General features: G+C 40.2%; 1 protein-coding gene across 1 annotated transcript; it reads left to right on the top strand.

Annotated features, from left to right (window-relative positions):
- Positions 1-881: 881 nt before the first annotated feature.
- Positions 882-18,885, top strand: LOC118266633 (uncharacterized). The gene is given in 14 exon segments (XM_035580095.2): positions 882-958; positions 2,571-2,741; positions 9,081-9,177; positions 10,829-10,885; positions 11,112-11,221; positions 13,204-13,425; positions 13,673-13,855; positions 14,055-14,230; positions 14,449-14,652; positions 14,762-15,019; positions 15,267-15,473; positions 16,020-16,300; positions 16,303-17,467; positions 18,371-18,885. Coding segments are annotated over 14 exon segments (3,240 nt in total). The 5' UTR covers positions 882-910; the 3' UTR covers positions 18,432-18,885.
- The last annotated feature ends 341 nt before the right edge of the window (positions 18,886-19,226 follow it).

Raw genomic sequence — 19,226 nt, 5'->3', positions numbered from 1 at the left:
TACATAATATCTAAGTATTTACCTATTTATCAACTGTAATCGTATTTCGGTTGAATGACAAACATACCTACCTAGCTTAGGTTTACATTTGAGAAAATAATATTGTGATTGAGTCAGCAGGTACTTACTGCCTCCATCATAAAATAAACTGGTACCTACGCAAAAAGAAATACTGAACAAGGTCATGATTTTCAATGCAACGTAACGTGAGATGGAGTCGTTACAGCCTACGGAGTTATTATTCATATGGGGTGCCTCTCGCGTACGGCGACGTCGAGCACTTATCTCACTTATCTTAAGGTGCTTAAGCCTCCCAAAATTCCCCTATGACTCTAAAATTTACGACTTGAGGAGAGATTTAACGTTGGACGCAGCGTTATCTGTTTTATCAGAAGATATTGTGAGTCAGTCGGCGTCTGTCGGTTGCTAAACAATAGCGAGTTGTCGAACGTTGCGAGTGGAGGCGCACTCAGTCGCCCGTCAGAGATCTATATTTATGTCAATCGTTTAACTCGAGCGTGTATAAACAGGCAGTGCGCATGTTTACAACATGGCCGAGGTGCCGCGGATTTGTGGCCACGTGTGTTTAGATCCGATCAATGAGCTCTATCACAGTGACGCACGATGCGCCATGTATTTATGATCTTGATTGTTGGATGAGGTTAGTGATATTTTTTGTATAGATAATTATAATTCTATGAAACTTACATTACGTTGTTTGTTAACCATTCAATCATTCGATTTCGAGGATTGAATTTTTTCATTCATTGCTGTTTTGAAGTGTCTACAACATTTTAAATTTATTTTAATCGGGGGTTAATGTTCCCATTATCTTTTAATTACAATTTTAAATCATCTGCAATATCTATAATAAACCGATGCCAATATAATTTTTCAGAGCCACATTCAGATGAGTTCGTTAGACGAGTTCGTGAATTCACCGGCATGGCTAGTCAAGGTATACTTACTAATTAGTTGATGTTAAACATTACGTCCGTCCATTAATACACCTGGATTTGATCCCTGTCCATTTGAGTGATAAGCCTTGTGAAAAATATTAATATTAAGTGGCAATTGATTTGAATTAGGTAATATTGCAGATCGATTAAACAAGTTAAATTTTTTTAGTCAATGTGTTGACAGTGACTAAAATAAATGTTAATTATTGACTGATCCGAATCAAATCCAAAATCTCTAGACCGATTTAGGTTTTTGACAGAAACATAAGTTGAATTGAGATCGAATATAGATTATAGCATATAGTAAAATATCTAAACAAACGAAACTCAATTTATTGATCAATAGGCATATTGAATATTTTAAAATCATCATATTTGTATTAGTAAAGAGGAAAACAAATGCTGCCGCAATCGCACAAAATAACAAGGAAACTTGTAGTTTCGCATTAAACAAGCTTACATCAGTCTGTCCGCCGTCGAATGCCTAAATAATAAGCGTTGACTCATTATTAGTTTTATATCTGGCCACTAATGAGGTTGCATACAATTAGAACGTTCAAAGCACGCAAACATTGCTGTGTTCATTAGCCAAGTTTAGCGAGTGTCGTAAACACGCACTTGACCATGGTTTATCATTTTTCCGCGTGTTTGTGCTAGGCACAAATCTAATTTGGTCACATACCGACATGCCCGCCATGTAGGTATATGCCCACTTTTAAATAAACACAGGTTTAATAATAGTAGTGAGGTATGAGCGGTGAAGGATGCAGAAAAACGTGAGCAGAGGAATACGTGGGACACATGTGATGTGAGGGCGACTTACCTGCAGGCACTTCTTTACCATTCAGGTATCAAGACGTGTGGAGCCTACTTTCTGTGTTTAAATAAAGCAGTTGAAAAATTGTTACTTATCTGATAATGTTGTCTGCTACTCATTACTTAGAAATAGTTGCAATAATCTTTAATATCTTAACCACTTTTATGTATATAGTTTGATAATCTTCTTTCTGTTTGGCGCTCGACAATGTTAGTTTATTCACACCAGCTTCACAACAAATGCACCGTAGCTAGTAACACGGATAGAGATAAAGTATACGCTGACATGTAGTAGGTACGAGTGTGACATACTTATTAATCAACCCGATGTAAAATTATGAACACCCTTTAGACTAGCTCTGCTACGTTTAATTCTAACTTGTGACAATAACATCGTAGTTGTAGATTACAGCCTGCCAAGAATATACAAACTACACTCAAGGTTCCAATTAATTGCTTGTAATGCCACTAGTATCATCGTGAATAATCGTGATTAGCATGACAGCGCTGTAGTCTCACAGTATAAGTTTGTAGCTGTGCTTAGTGCCTCGGCTAACGAGCGCACGCACGTAATTAAATGCAAGTGATCGATGCATTTATACATTTAACGGGCTGATCTCATCAAGCTGACGGACACCGGTCGAGCTTGGCGGGCGCGGTGCAGTGCTCGCGGCCGCACGGAGAAAGCTAGTTTCATTTGGCTATGAATGTACGAATTTAGTTGGTCCTGGTAAGAGATGTAGGTTGTCGATCGGTCCGAGTGTAACGAGTAGTGGTGGCCGTTGTGTTGGTCAGGTGTCGGGGGCGCAGCGCGGGCGCGAGCGGCATGCGGCCCCGACGGCAGACGCCCATGGAGGTCGGCTAGCGGCGCGCGCGCAGCCCCCGCGCCCGCTACCCCTGCCCCGCCCCGCCGAAGCCATGGAACTCGCTGACGTGCCTCGACACCGACCCCTCGCCTTCGATAAGGTCAGTATACCACTTTATTTATTTATGTATTGTTTAATTTATAGGAAACAGAATTTGTTTATCAATAACTCCATAATTATTATAAAGAAATTGATAGTAACATTTCTAAACATCTCGTGTTTACTAAAGAGAAACTTTTCATCGATTAGACTACCTACCGTTTCATCAATGATGTCCAAATGATGTCAAATGTCAGCGATTCGATCGTGTACGGATACATTGTGATGTTAAGACACCTGGGCGCACAAAACCGATAAAATTAAAAAATATATTATTTCAATTTGTGCGGCGCGTAAACGATTTAAGAAACCTCACGACCATTGTTGTGGTTCGCCTAAATGTAGTAATGTAACGCGAAACTTGAACAACTCATCCTCAATACAACTTATTAAATAATAACATGGAAAAGTTGATTAAAGGACAGTTAAATCTACATAACGATAGGGTTGCGACGTCCGAGTTAGATAAATTAATTGTCAATTATCAACTTGACATAGTACTTATTTAAGAACAATATCAAAAAGCCCGCTGACGGCACAGAATAGTGCAACTGAGCAGTAGGTGGCGAGCTGGAATTTATTTCACGAGATCACCTAATTTCAATTTACCATCTATATCTCATTTAATGTCACACTGTAGGTACCTTAGCCGAAATTATTCCGGGAAATTTAAAACTTTTCATTTTGAGCTGTTATGTACTTCAGTATTCTGACTCAGTTACTCCTCATATTCATCACCTCCGTCACGTCTTGCGCGTTCCAAAATTATCATCGGTGCCGATTAATGCGTCTTCATCCTTGTGGTATAGCTAATAGTTAGAGCCACTGACATGGAACGGCGTTGTGCTGTCTTTTTTAAGGGGGGAAATCTTCCAATCCCTTCTCCCGCCTTGAGCGAGGCCAGAGGGAGACTCTTACAGACTAAAAACCACTCCGTTTCTAATCCTGCTTTTCAAATAGGAGCTCCGGTAACCCGCTAGGCTCTCCGCAGCACGTTATAGAGCTTCAGAAAAAGCTAAGGGTCATCTGCTATGGAGGGTGGTGCAGAGGTTAACTAGCGAGGGTGCGTGGTCGCCTCTGTATCATGAGTTCAAAGTTGATCTGGCATCCGTACAGAAGAAAATCAAAATAAAATCATTTATATGTAAACATAGGCTGTCAACAGTTGTCTCATTGATTAACATACAGAATAAAAAATTGTTAGACCCCCCCCCCCCTTTTTTGTGATGAAAATCATCAAATTGTTTTCATTCTTATTCACCATGGTGCCAATGTTTAAAAGTGAAGTTGCAACACGAGCAGTATCATATACTTTGCGAGTGTGGTCTCTGGCAATATGTTAGATAATTTAATTGTTTCATTAGGTGAGCATGTTACACGGACCTTGTGAAATCTACAACAAACCTTGCGTTTAGGCATAATTATATTATTGAAAGCAAGTTTAATAGCTCACACATAGGACCCACTTAGTTTTAAGTCAAATTTCCGTTGAGCTTGGCGACTGAGCGTCTCTCAGTCGTGCTGTCTTTTTGTATCTTAAGGCTTAAGGCTGTTTCCTGCATTACATTCACCGTGGGAAGTGGCAATTATCGTTTATCTTCTCTAATAATATCTTCTTAGATTTATTTCGTTGCGGGATCCAAGACAGATTTACAGGAGTTGCAACGGGTTTGGGAGGTAGCTGGTCCCATTAAAAATAAAAAAATATAAGTATATATTTATTTTGCCGAACAACAACACGCTTCTGTCATTATTACAACAAGATGTTCGTCCATGAAACACACAAGCATTACAGTAATAACGGTTCTTACATATTACATATTATATTCGAGGCGAGTTACAACAGTCGCTACATTATGCAGCGTGAGGAGGTAGGCAGTGCTTTACCCCGTTTTATTTTTAACACAATCGTCGTCAGGCGCCGAGCGCCGGGCGCCGAGCCTACTGCTGCTGTCTGAAAATCGATAGGGTTTGCTTCCGACGGAGCTGCTCGCAGTGTACCACTCGCTACAGCGCTATATACTCGGTATATAAAACAAGATAACAGCGCACAGCTCCTGCTCTTCGTAATAACTACAGCTGCGTTAATAATAACTGAAGCATTGAATTATTAAGATTCATCAGAGAATCGGACAAAATGAATTCTTAGTAAGCTTAGTACGTATATATTTCACATTCTAAAATTGAAGAATGTATATTTCGTAGTACCTGCTTCGGGATCTAAAGTTAAAAATAGTACTTCGATTAAATCAACACTGCATAAGCATCAAAGTGTGATTGGGTAATATTTACAAATACTAATGGTTGGAGCACTTTCGGCAGTATACATTACTATACATACAGACGATCAGTTTATATGCTCTAGTGATGGAGAATATAGTATAGGTAAAATATTGAGGAAACTGTAACGTAAATACTGTGCAATTCTAGCATTGAGGACTGAAACTGTGTGATCGACTGTACAATCTATTTCTACGTAGAAAGTGTGAATATTGTTACACTTTGTCATCTATAACATATATAAATATTGTAATTTATATCAACAATAGTAATTACTCGTGCTAATGACTTTGATTTACAAGCTGACTCCATGTATAGGCGATTGTAATAGAACCCTATATACGCCATTAGTCTTTGTCACGACGCGCGGCGCGAGACGCTCTTAACAATAGAGGGTTAAAATACTAAACAACGACGCGACGGTTTGTTTCCAAGAATCTTATTATTCATCGCTTGTATGGATTCACCGAAGTAAAGTGTTAAAGGCTCAAACACTGTTTCACCCCCTAGTAGAAATAAGGGAGGAGTGTGTTAGCCATCTTTTCACTGTTAAATTATTACCTTTTTCTGCTTCTTTTGTTCAAATATTAGCTTCTGCTAGTGGCTTCGCCCGCGTTCTCGTAGGATAAAAAGTAGCCTATGTATTATTCCATACCATAATCTATATCAGTTTCAAATTTCATCCCGATTCATTCCAGTATTTTGACGTGATTGAGTAACAAATATACGAACAAACACATAAACTCGCAAATATTCGCATTTATAATATTAGTAACGTCTCTAGCGCACGCGTGGACCGCGAAAGGTTCAAGCTAATTTCGACCATCGACCCTACAGTTACAGCGTTAGTTCCACTGCGGGTAACCTAACATTTGACAAACATATTATTATTTACGATTGGTACAGTAATCGTGTGTAGGGATCGAACTGCACAATTAGGTTTGTTTTTTAATGTACCCCTATACTTTTCGGGATTACAATTATCCAGTGTGTGGTGCCCAGGACCACGATATTAAAGTATTAAATTATACCAAGTATCACCGTAATTGGACGGGCAGTAAGTAGTTCTTACGTGATAAAATATAATTATCATACTTTCAGGTTCGGTGTCTATCTAGTAACACCTACTATTTATTTTTTGGACACATCCAATGTACAATATTTACACTTCTACAGTTTGATTATACGTATAGATTTATACCAATAAAAAAATAAGAAATGTGTATTTATTGTATTGGAGTAGTTTAAAAACTTAAAAAGAAAACAATATTATGAACTTATCTAGGTATAACAAAAAGTACGAGTATTATGTATGACATCTGAGTTACTACAGCGCATGCGGTACCGCAACATTGATATGTACCTAACCTTTTTAATTCAATGTTTTGTGAAACCCTTCCACTTTTGAGCGCTTATTTTTTACGAATTTTACTTTCTCGGGTGAAAATATTTCATTAATTGAACAAGACTCAGCGAAAATGCAAAAGGCTCGGACTGCCCTCACCGGGTGCCGCCCGCCCTCGCACCGCGCGCCCTGCCGCCCTAACCCATAATGCATTAGAGTAAATATAGTATTTTATTTTTATGTTAATCGTTTCATTTAATCAATAATCAAGTGGATAAAGTCCAAGTATATATTTCAATTAATCCACATACGAACCTTTGAAACATCAATATAGAATTGTGCGTCAGTCAGTTCATCAGTGAAGCTCGGAGCTCATTCCAAAATGTACATTCGTACCGAGAGGAACGAGCAAGAAACTTCACCGTCAAAATTCCAAGACTATGTTTTGTCACAGGCCATGCTATAATTTGTATTTTATTTACAACCATTTAAGTTGCCGTGAGGAATAGTTGTTCAATTAGATTCTTAGGTTTGCATTTGACCTTCCTATTCTTTCTTCTATCCTACGTCTAAGCTGCCCCAATGTATGGTATAGAGAACAGTTTGTAGGTCGTACGTAAAATCGCGACGAAGGTGGCCGAGGTGGTGACGAAGACGTTCGGGTTCGCGAGATGTGACCCCGCCCCCCGCGCTCCGCCACACTCGCCGCACCTCTTCGGCGCCGGGGAATCGATCGCACCCGTGACATCACTCACTTAGCCTTACAGCTCCCATCTTCGAGGACGAACGGTCAAATCAGCGTCCACCCCCCATCGCACAGTGCTCTATAACAAATATTTTGCCAACTGATTGCCAATGTCCTTAGCTTGAGATGATCCAGATCAAACAAACATAATATTCATTACGGCAATCGGGAATCGCGACGGAAAATATCTCTGTTTAGTACGAGTTATGGGACCTACTTAATCATTTAACTATGATTCGGTTTCGCAATCTAGACACGTAATCCTATAGGTATAATATGCATATATTATACATACCTACATAGGTCGTATAATATACATATACAGGGTTACGGGTTAAGGCGACCTATATCTTTTAAGAGATGATAGTTTTCATCATCGATTTGATTTGACTAGAGAACCTCAGATCCTAAACCTAACCCTTACCTATTTTGAATTTCTTTGATAAAAATTACAGATTTTTTGTCAATACCATTACAATTGAATTACCTACAGCAAAAATAGTGCATAAGTCAATCATTGATATTTTGAATGATTCTTGAAACGACAAAAGAAAGTTTTTTCGAATATATAAGTATGCATGTAAATACATGAACACATTTATGCGTGTGGTCCGCTGTATTATTCGTCATATTACACTATTCCCACTTGGCCATATTATTTCTACGGTGGAAATGATACTGTGATAATTCAACACAATCAGAATTTACAGTCTTGTGTAATATGTGTATCCAGTTTTATACAGTGTCACTACCTATTTGTAAGAATATTGAGATGATTAGACCGATACGATAATTAAGTGTCATAAGAACTTTTATTTCTGCTCCACAGGACCTAATGTGTGACACTAGGAATCGAAATTATTTAGATAATTATAGAGATTCGTTTGTTCACGCAATTAGATAAAATTGCGTTGCTTAAAATGTAAAAACAATGTTATTTAAAATGTCAACTACAGAAAATAAAAGCGCACTCGATGTCTTAAATAGAATTTATTTGCTGCATTGGCTTTGTCCCCGTTGGGGGGCGGCCGCGCGGCCCCCAGCCACTTGAGGGCCACTCTCGGCTCCTCTCGGCCGGCATTCACCGCAGGGTCAGCCACTTGCGACGTAGACAGCCCTCAACAACCCTACAGGCCAACTCAAGTGCACGTTGACCTAAAAGGACGCAGATGACGTCATCAGCGATACTTTAAATCTTGTTAAGTTGATACAGATTTAATTTTCCTTGCATAAGCAATTTAAGAAACTCTTCCTACATTATATATATTTATTGTTATTTTTTGGAATCATTGATTTATTTTTTTAATAACAGGAAGTTTCAATCAATTGAAACCGACAGTATAGTCTATACAAAATTTTAAATAAGAAGGCGCTAAGTTCTAATGTGCTTGTTATCTAATAAAATTATTTCGCTTTTAAGTAATGAGGATACTCAGGATTCATACATCCAAATAATCTCAATGAATTGAGATTTCTTTTAAACATTTTCGCTACACCTAAAGTGTTTTCTGTATTATTTAATACTTAATTAACATACAAACATTTTTAATGATAAACGGTATAAATGGGCTTATAGAAAATGTCCCTAAAGTCGATGTCCATGTGGTTTCAACAGTTATCCGAAAAATGTTAATAAAATTCAAAGTCATATAAAAAGTAACTCACGTGTTATTCCAAACCACAATCTATCCCTGTTCTAAATTTCATCCCGATCCTTTCAGCCGTTTTAACGTGATTGATTAACAAACATACACACAAACTTTCGCATTTATAATATTAACCTTCATAAAACCTGAACATAACCTAAACCTAAATTATTATTTTTTCTTTTAAAAAGTTGGCGTAGGATTGATCCCAAAAGGAACAATTCTTTATGTGATTCCTAAATTATTGTTCCTGGTTTGGGTGTGATCTAAGTAAAATTGTTTGTTTATTCCTAGATGTACTAAGCTAAATTTAATATATTTCAGATGGAAAGCTTGATAAAAGAAATGCAAGACCCAGACTCAGGCGTTCCAGTAAGAAGTCAAAAACTGTTTCTCACTCTAATTCCGTCTGCCTTTATGGGTAAGTTATCATTCATATTTTGTATCTGATTTTTAATTCATCCTACTAACAGTGCACTGTATAGTGGAATAGTGACTTTGGCAGATATTTAAGTCTTTGACTGCCAATTGAAAACTGTTGAAGGCAAATCCTCCGCTAACGTCGGTCACCGGTGACCCCCGTGGCGTTTAAAGTGTTAAACGAAAATGTAATTAGGTATATCCTATGTCGCTCAGTAAAGATTTCTTTCTAATATTAAAAGAATTTTGTAGAAGAATAGTCTGGAATATCATAAGGGGTAATTTTTATACCGGAACGTTAACAGCAAGTCAAAATATAATAGGTAAATCGTTCGAATCTTGGCGTGCTTTACGAGGTACATGGAAGCACGCAGATACGCTGCTTCCGTAACTCTCCGGTTATGAGGGATAGCTATATAATCTATCTTATCTATCATCTCATTAAAATGTGCAAATAGAAAGTTTATCGCATTATTTCTACCTTCACCAATACTCATGGTTCAGCAGCAGTGCGCAGTTTTTATATTAATACTAGCGGACCCGACAGACGTTGTCCTGTCTACACGTCTTTAATTAGAAAATTTTAAACTTTTTTAAGCTAAAACATTTTGGACCATTTTGATGAAAATTATTATTCAAATGTTATGACAATATCTAACGTCATTAATATTTGACACTGCGATGGTAGCGCCGTCTGTCCGATCCAATGTAAAACATTCCAAAATCAACAACTACTAATAAATTAAAAATTATTTAAAAAAAACATTGTCCAGCGGACAAAATTGTGAATCTAAACCATTCTCAGATCCTCTTGAACACACACAAAAATTTCATCAAAATCGGTCCAGTCGTTTAAGAGGAGTTCAGTAACACACACACGTACAGAAGAATTATATATATAAAGATATAAATTGAGCTTCCTGCTCAAAAAAGTCTTCTAAACCTACTAGTTAGAGCCATCAAACCACTACAGTTGGAATCTAGTAGGGTAGTGCCCGATCCGGAGCTGCGGACGACCTAAGGAGTTACCAGGGCTCCAGCTCAAAGCAGTAGTAGAAATGGGTTGGTCTTTAGTCAGTAAGCGTCTGACTCCCTCTTGCTACACGGAATGCGAGAGAAGTTATTGAATGATCCCCAAAGAGATCCTGTAGTATAGCCAAGGAAATAAGGTTATGAGATACTGGATAGATTCCTATGTACGGGGAATCAGTGATACAATTGAAGATGGTTATTCCACCATGACTCATGAATGATCAATTTATCTCATTCAATCACGTATTAACATTTAATAGCTATAGACCGCCCATAGAAATATAATCCGTGGTCGTATCCTGATCGTACATTTATATAGAAAAATATATTTCCAGTGATAACTTAATGGGTTTTGAAAGTATTGGTTTAAAAAGCTAAATAGGAAAACTGCAATTTTTAATTGAAACGTATTTGTCCACTCTCACTTTTTTTCGAGAGCAATTAGAAATAAAAATATCTACCATATTTTTAACATGCCTGAAGTATCTCTTTTCCTAATCAATGCGCTCAACAATATTGATTTATTTAACATGAGTTAGTTTTATTTAAAATAAAAACATCCTCTAAGCAATACATTATTGCAAACAAAATAATTGAATTATTTATATTTTCCATTCCAGGTTATGATCTTGTCGAATGGCTGATGGATCGGTTTAATTTTGAAGAACCTACAAATGGTGAGTCCCTGACATACAATCTTCTGTCTACCTGAATCTCCTCTCTCTACCTGTTCAATAGCAATAAGGAACTCGCCGGGTGGTCTGCGGGTTTCATATTGGTGTTGGTGATACAAACCTGCCGCTTTTCTGTCACTTCTCTCTGTTTTCTTATTACTGTTTAGTTTTATTACTAATTGTAATTTTTCGGATATTTGAATGAATATGAATTATTTGCTTCTTTCAGTTGAAGCAATAAACTTAGCCAATCAACTGTGTCAATATGGGTACTTCTTTCCTGTCAACGATTTGAAAAACCTTGTATTGAAGGACGATTCTTCTCTTTATAGATTTCAAGTGAGTAAACATTTACAATTATTAATATTAGTCAGTCAACTTTGTTGGTTTCAAGTAAGAAAATAAATAAAACAAAACACAAATATAGTAACCTAACCAAATAAGGCCTATGCCCCAATAAAGCCTATTTTGAAAATTTCCCTCTTCCCGATGTCAAATGGTCGCCAAAGTTTGTAGAAGTGTGCATGCACATTACTTAACTAATTTGAGCACAGCAAGCAACCCGTGCCGCGATTATGTTAGAACCTACAGTCGAAAACAATCACGACGTGGAGCGCACTTTAGTTTTTATAAAATTCGAGTAGCGTAAACTGTTAGTATTTTTATATTTATCAGTATACGACGTGCCGTGTTTTGTCTATATGACAATTATACATTTAGCCATCTCCTCACATTAGTGAAATAGCTATAATATCGGTGTATTTCATATAATCGTTGTTTTGTTTACCTATGTGCCATGCCCTAATAAAGCCTACAAAAAAAAAACGTGTAGGCCTTATTACGGCATAGTTGTTTTTCAGTAATTTCATAGAAAACGGATCACCAGCTTCTGTCAAAAAGAAAGCCAATGGATTTTGCAAAAGATGGAAAACGCTGTTAAAATGGTAGAAAGGGGTAAACGGGGTGAATAGATACAGAAAAGGGGTGAATGGATATCGGGAAATTCTTCATAGTATCTATTCACCCTTCGAATTTTATGCACCCTGTTTTACCCGGTAGGCTGCTGCAGCCAGATATAACTTCCAAAGAAGTACGCATCATCTAAAGAGTGGTTTCCACTACACGAAAGCTAGGTCGGTCGCTAAATTGGCTACAGAACAAGAAGTTATTCTCATTCGTTTGACTGATGCTGGGGTACCGATGACTACAAAGATGTTACTTGGGTATTACATGATGAGAAACTCGTTTAGCCTGATGTATAATGACCAAAATTAATAAATAAGATCTCATTACATTTATTATAAGCATTGACAAAGTTTTGTTATAATTAAGAAGTTGAATACTTACTAGTTTTTATTGAGGCCTTATTAAGACATAGGGTTCCCAATAAGGCCAAAGTGACACTTTAGTTATTTGTGTTTACAAAATTGTAATTTTTGTTTCTAAAGCCATTTTGATTCCATTATTACAAAGTTTAATAAATAAATATTCTTTCCTGTCAAGATTTTGAAATTATCAGCCCATTGTCATTTTAAATCTACGAGCTAGACGGTAATAAAAATAAGGTAGGCCTTATTTGGTTAGCTTACCTTACATATTGCTCTCCTTAATATCGATTGAGAGGGTCTACAAAATTACTACAGGTTTATTCTAGGAGAAATCCGGTAGTAATTGCTTAATCAAACGCTACACGTACCAACTACGGCACACTACGAGATGCTCTGCGTAGCGTCTATGCTACTACACGCAATTCTTGTGTGAAAGCAATACACCTCTACTACGAAACTCTACTGATATGTGTGTAAAAGTAAGGGTCTACGCGCCTATTACAAGCTCTATGTGACTGCTACGACGATTACGAAACACTATGCGACGTGTAGACGACGGACGGGTCGTCTACACTACTACTACTACGTAGTCTACGCGACTACTATGAGATGTGTAGACGACCTACATGGGATCTACACTACTACTCTGCGATCTACGCGGCTACTACGCGATCTGTAGTAGACCTAATTGGGGTCTACGTGGTAGTAGCCAGTTTATATCAGTGCTGCGACTACTCATTAGCCATTGGTCTTTTAGAAACATGGTGTAACACCCAGTTTCCTTCTAGTAGTATGAATCGGAAATATCTGTTGATCAAGCAAATAATATTTATTTTGTCTGAGAATGGTAGCTTTGATTTATTTCGAAATATCTCCCACCCTCTACCAGCCATGTATAAGTCTAACATGTACCTATGTTTGGAATGGTGAAAAGTGTACAATAAAGATTATTTCTTATTATTATTATTCTAAACGGCGTTTTTTTATCGTCAGAGTCCGTATTACTGGCCATGGCAAGCGCCACGCGTGGCGGGCAGCTCGAGCGCTCCAACATTGGGCCCAGACAATGTGGAGTACGCTATTTACCTGGTGAAGCGGACGTTACGTAACAAGCAGAGACATGGCCTCGAAGAGTACGAACAAGAAGCCCTCGCCAACCTCAAGAAGAATCTTGCTGCGAAATGGGACTTTATTACTATGCAGGCGGAGGAACAGGTGACTTATACTTAATATTTTCGCCTTTGGAAAATACCCATACAAATATACTTATATTTGTATAAAAATCGGTCAGGAACTTTTTTTTAAAAAAATAGCAATAACAACAAAGTTTAACAGTAACTGTAGAAGTTAAATCTGAACATTTTTCACAAACAAATATGTAGTATTTCTAATTATGGTTCAGACTTTATGTACATAAAGTAATTATACGTTGGTATATTTTATAATGTACGGCGTGACATAGGTTCGTCTAGCAAAGGAGAGGAAGAAAGGTGACAAGATAGTGAGTGACAGCCAGGAGCGCGCATACTGGCGCGTGGCGCGGCCGCCGCCGGGCGTGGCCAGCGCGCTGGAGCCCTGTCCCGTGCCCGTGCGCGCGCGGCACCATCGCGTTAAGAAGCGCTCCGTGCATCAAGTCACTCGTGAAGTACGATATTTCAAATAGTCATGTATTTTAAACTGTATTTCCCTACACTTAAATCTGTAGCTCTACTAGAATTCCATATTTCTTTAGACTCCATTGTAGATAATGTAAGTACTCGTAGTGACACTTCTCTAGAACTTGGTATCCACGCTTTCGGTACTTAGATATAACTAAAAATCTTCTATTAACTTTCTACTTCTAGATTGAGCATCTAAAAGCGAGTCTGGACCGTACGAGAGTGAAGACTTCAATTGCCCTTGAGGCCCTCTTGGCCTACTCGGAGACCTTCACTCCCTACGATCCCTGGCTCACCCCGCCGCAGCCCTCCAACCCTTGGGTCAGCGACGACACCCTATTCTGGCAAATTAACAGCCCTCTGTGAGTTCAGTACCACGCCTGTACAAGTAGACACTACCTTACATGCCTGATCACTTGAAACGTTTCTTTATTTGTATAACTGAGATAATTACTCACACGAGTTTCCTCTTATAGCGTTTAGATCTTACCAGAAACATTTGGTCGTTCTTCCTAAACTATAATTCTCTTTCAAGTCCCTGGATGCAAAAGTACCATTAAGGCAACCTTTTTGCGTTTAGTGTGGAGGTGCCGAGTGAGAAGCGGGTCCAGCGCTGGGCGTTGTCTATCGACGAACTGGTGTCGGACCCGACGGGGCTGCAGGAGTTTACCAGTTTCTTGCGCAAGGAGTACTCGCACGAGAACATCAGGTTCTGGCTGGCAGTCATGGATCTGCGACGCAGCAGTACCAAGCAGATACCGAAGAAACTTGAAGAAATCTATGAGTATGCATTTTTTTTTGTAACGTGATTTTTGCAAATTACAAACATTTAAATGTTGAGCTACAACAGTTGCTATGATTTGATTGTAACGAGTTGTCGTTATATTCGGCAGAGAGTTTCTGAAGCCGGGCGCGCCGTGCGAGATCAACATAGACGGCGCCACGGCGGAGCGCGTGACGGAGGGGCTGCGCAGCGGGTCCCGGTACGCGCTGGACCACGCGGCCGAGCACGTCTACGGCCTGCTGCTGAAGAAGGACTGCTACCCGCGCTTCGTCAGATCCGACCACTTCCAGCGCCTGCTCACTGAGGGCAGGAACGTGCACCAGAAGAAGGCTAAGTTAGTTGGACTTGTTACAGACGAGGTTCAAAAGTGAGCAAAAACTTGTAGTTCAATTAATTATTGTAAAAGGATTGTGCCGTCCGTCCGTACTCGTTACCGCTTCGAGCAGATACGTAAATTTTCATATTCCTATTGTCTATTAGTATTTTTATCCTTATCCTTCATTATGGAATGTTTTAACTTTTAATTTGTCAATCTTTTTAAATAAAACTTTTACGTATGCGTTTTTCAATCGATCACATAATGTTGCAGTTACACGATATCATGTTTTGTGTAGGTTTTTCAACTTTGGTGGGCAAGTAAAGAAGAAGCCCGGGTCGACGAGCGGCGGCGGCGCGGCGCTGTCCCGGCGGCGCGGCTCGGACCGCTCGCTGTCGGGCTCGGCGCACGAGCTGGCCGTGTGCGCGGCGCAGGCCCCGCGCCCGCCCGACCAGCCCAGCCACAGCCACTCGCAGTCCAACCTCTGCGATATCACCACTTTCAGGTTATTTCCAACCACTCTCTCCTCCGACCACTAAATTCAGATAAGAAATGTAGTATTGCTGTTCTATTTTCAATTTTTTTATTACAGTAGGTACTTACTACACGTTTAAATGTAACTTAATTCATGATTTAAAAATTCCTATTACGTACTTGATCCAAACAAACAAATTACCTGAGCAAACCGTTTAAAAATAATTTTCCCTTAATTTTGCTTTATCTTCTTTTCTTAGGTACAACTGTTTTTGTTAACAACTTGGATATATTATGTACCGTATAGTACTGACTTGTAGTCCATTCACTTCTGCATTAGAAAAAAGAGATACAGAGAAGTAGGCGTGCACAGCATTTATTTTATTGTAATGAATTCAAAGTAATTTAATTTTCATAAATAATTAATTGCAATATAAAACATTATCTTTACTTAGGTTTTGATAATTATTAGGTAAGACCATAATAAGAAAGTAAGCATAGGACATTTTTATTCGACAGTTCCGCGGGCGTAGCCTCTGGCAGAAGCTAGTTACTAATGAATATTTTTTGTGTACAGAGATCCTCTCGATGACGATACGGCAGACGTACTGCCGTGGGAGTGTTCTTCGCGGGAGGTGGTGTACGGCAGTGCCAGTAGGCGGCGACAAGACTCTGCTGCAGATTCGGGCAGCTCGTCGTCGGACGTGAGCGCCGCCGTGGCCGTGAGCGAGCGCACGCGGCGCCTGCCGCAGCAGAGCACGCTGGACGGCGGGCTGCGCGGCGCGCCGCCGCCGCTGCGCCGCCTGTCGGCCGTGGAGCCGCGCCACCTGGCGCCGCTGGCGTCGCCGCCGCACTCGCCGCGCCCCCGCGCCCGCCGCCCGCGCCCGCGCCCCTCGCGCACGCGCCCCCGCACCCCACGCCCACCATCAGTGTCAGCTCTGCGCCCGACGACGACGAGGCTGGTTCCCCTCCTGGCACCGCTTCGCCCGATGAGCCGCGATCTATCGCGCACTCGGACGAACCTTCGTCGGTATTCGCATCGGCAGACGCGACTCCCACGGAACCGATGCGACCCGTGTTCAAGGTCGGTGAAGAGCGATCGGCGCCCGTCACCGAAGGGCCTACGGCTTCCACGGATCCAGGTTGTGATAGCTCAAAGGAAGAGGCGCCACACGAAACCGTGAGAATTCGGTCTGTGTTGGAGTCAGTGGTGTGCGCGCCCTCGATAGAATCCTATGACGACTCGTCCGCTTCGGGTGCCGTGTCAGACTCCAGGGATTCCGACCGAACGCGATCGTCCGAAGACGACGTAGTGTCGGTGCAACGTGTGCTGTCCCGCGAATCGTCAACGATAAAAGAAACCAGTCCGGCCTCAAGTAAAGATACAAGTAGCAAAATCGGCGATCTTCCAGAGAATACGTCCCAGAGTGACGATACTATGACGAGCTCTGTTCAAGTGGCGGAGTCGACAAGCGAAGTGACAAGTGTGTCGCCAAATGCGTCGACTAGTGTACCGTCGACCGCGCTGGTGCTTGTACCGTCGAGCGCGCCGGCGGTGGCGCCGAGCGTGGCGGGGCCCGCGGCGCCCAGTGTGGCACAGTCGGAGCTGGACAAGACGGCTGAGTGTGTAGCGCCGGAGCCTTGCAGCTCAGCGACGGTGGAGTCGACGAGTACGGCGCCCGTGGGTTCGGTGCCTGTAGGCTCGGTGCCTGTAGGCTCGGTGTCTGCAGGCTCGGTGTCTGCAGGCGCAGTGGCTACAGGCTCGGTGCCGCGCCCGCCCGTAGCGCCGCTCGCAGTCTGCGAGGATATCGGGGTCGACGACGACAACGTAGACAAAGTGCCTTCGGCGCCACTGCAAAGGGTCTCGGAAGATTCCAAGGCGGCGTCCGACGTGGACGCGACGAAAACTATTGCTCATAAAGACGAACTGACGTCGGTCTCTGATACCAATATTGTTAAGCGTGATAATAAAAGCGGCATCGGTGAGCGTAAGCAGCGGAACGACATATGTCCATGGGAGGACGAGTAAGTACTCGTGAGTTTAGTTTGTGCATCGACTGCCGCGGTAGTATGTGTATGGATGTAGATTCGATTATGGGATGAGTTCCAGCCAGAAGTCGTGTTTGTGCCTCCAATAGTAGAGGCATTGGGTAGACAAGTATTATATGTGTTGTGTTCTCCAAGTTTGGTGTAGGCGTAGTGTTACAAGTGTGTCATATTTGTATAGACATGCTTCAGCATGATGTAGAGTTGCTGCATGACAATTACCACCAAGTTACAAAAGTTATGTTCACGTACTTAGTGAAATGGTTTCCAAAATCACGCACAATTTATTAAAGTTATTATGTTACTGTATCTAACTATAATTTTATTCGCTTTATGTTTTTTTATTTATTTTAAACTTTATTTGTATATAATGACAAGTATGTAGATATCAAATAAAATTAAATATATTTTATGTCCACTATCATTTTAGTTTGTACTTTTTTCGTAGTGATTGGCACGCAGATTCACCATGTATCTCCATTTGTTCCACGTTATTGTAGTGCCTAGTGCATTTTTTATTTGATAGTAAAGCAGATAGCTGTCATACATTTAGTTCATACAACATTAACCAACCAGAACTCTTATTTGAGATCTCGAAGTCGATCATCAAACATAACATATTTATCTATTTTTGGTGAAACTTGTACTTGATCACAATAACATCTATGGAGCAAGATATAGATTACATAATGTTGGCGATTTGCAATGGAATTGTTCTATATAAAATATGTGCGTAAGTCGCTTTTTTAGATTTCTGTTAGTGTGTCCTGCTTCGATGGGGATCTAAACATTTGGCACGTCGCTTCGGACGCAATGGCTTGCGTCGTGCATGCGCCTGCTAGGTAGGTAAATGTGCTAACGTTATTCTTTTTTCTTTTTCAGAAATTCCTGCGAAAGTGATGCTCCATTTGTTAAAACTTACGCAACGCTCGGTTACTTATAATTTTTGTAGGCGAATATCAACAATATTTTACGATGTCAGGGTTATAGTATGATATGATATTTAATTTTTTAACTTAGACCCTATGTTTTTAATTATCACAGAAGGAGTTAGACATTATTATGTAATTATATGAATATTTTAAAGTAAATGATCGTTAATTATTAGTAAAACAAATGGGTTTTATTTAATATCGCAACATAATTGGTGCATAGTATTTGTTAGGGAGGTCATAAAGGTTTTATAGAGAGTAAGTAGGTTTCTGCTTAGACAGTATGACACAGTCGCTGCGAGCACAATATTGCCGGTCCACCGTGCCGCGGCCTACAAGCCAGCATCACGTTCAACTCTGGGCAGCTTACCCCCTTCCCCCGGACAACGACAGAATAACGCAAACAATATCACTCGCCTCTATCCAATTCGCGTTACTAAACAATAAATAATTGTAGGAAATAAATGTTGTTTTTAGAATAACACCATAAGCTAAAAATTTCCTCTGGGTGTTTAATTGTAGTTCAAACTCAGATCGGTTCAGACCTTAAATCCTTAGCATTACCCATCTGAAGATGGATATTATATAATTATGACATCACATCTGTTACGCATACTATTGCGGATAACGAGTTCGAAAAAATAGACATAAAAGTATAAACTGGTTAGTTTGATAATTCTTAAAAAATCTAGTATAATATACAGCTAATAGATACTTCTACCATTTTGAATATCTACCTACCTATATAATTGAATCCTATAGTCGCTACCTACGCCTTGGATCAGATGGATCTAAAGAAATTGGTA

Source organism: Spodoptera frugiperda, chromosome 23 (genome assembly GCF_023101765.2).
Source record: "Spodoptera frugiperda isolate SF20-4 chromosome 23, AGI-APGP_CSIRO_Sfru_2.0, whole genome shotgun sequence".
NCBI classification, from domain to species: domain Eukaryota; kingdom Metazoa; phylum Arthropoda; class Insecta; order Lepidoptera; family Noctuidae; genus Spodoptera; species Spodoptera frugiperda.
This window is presented reverse-complemented; position numbering and strand designations above follow the sequence as displayed.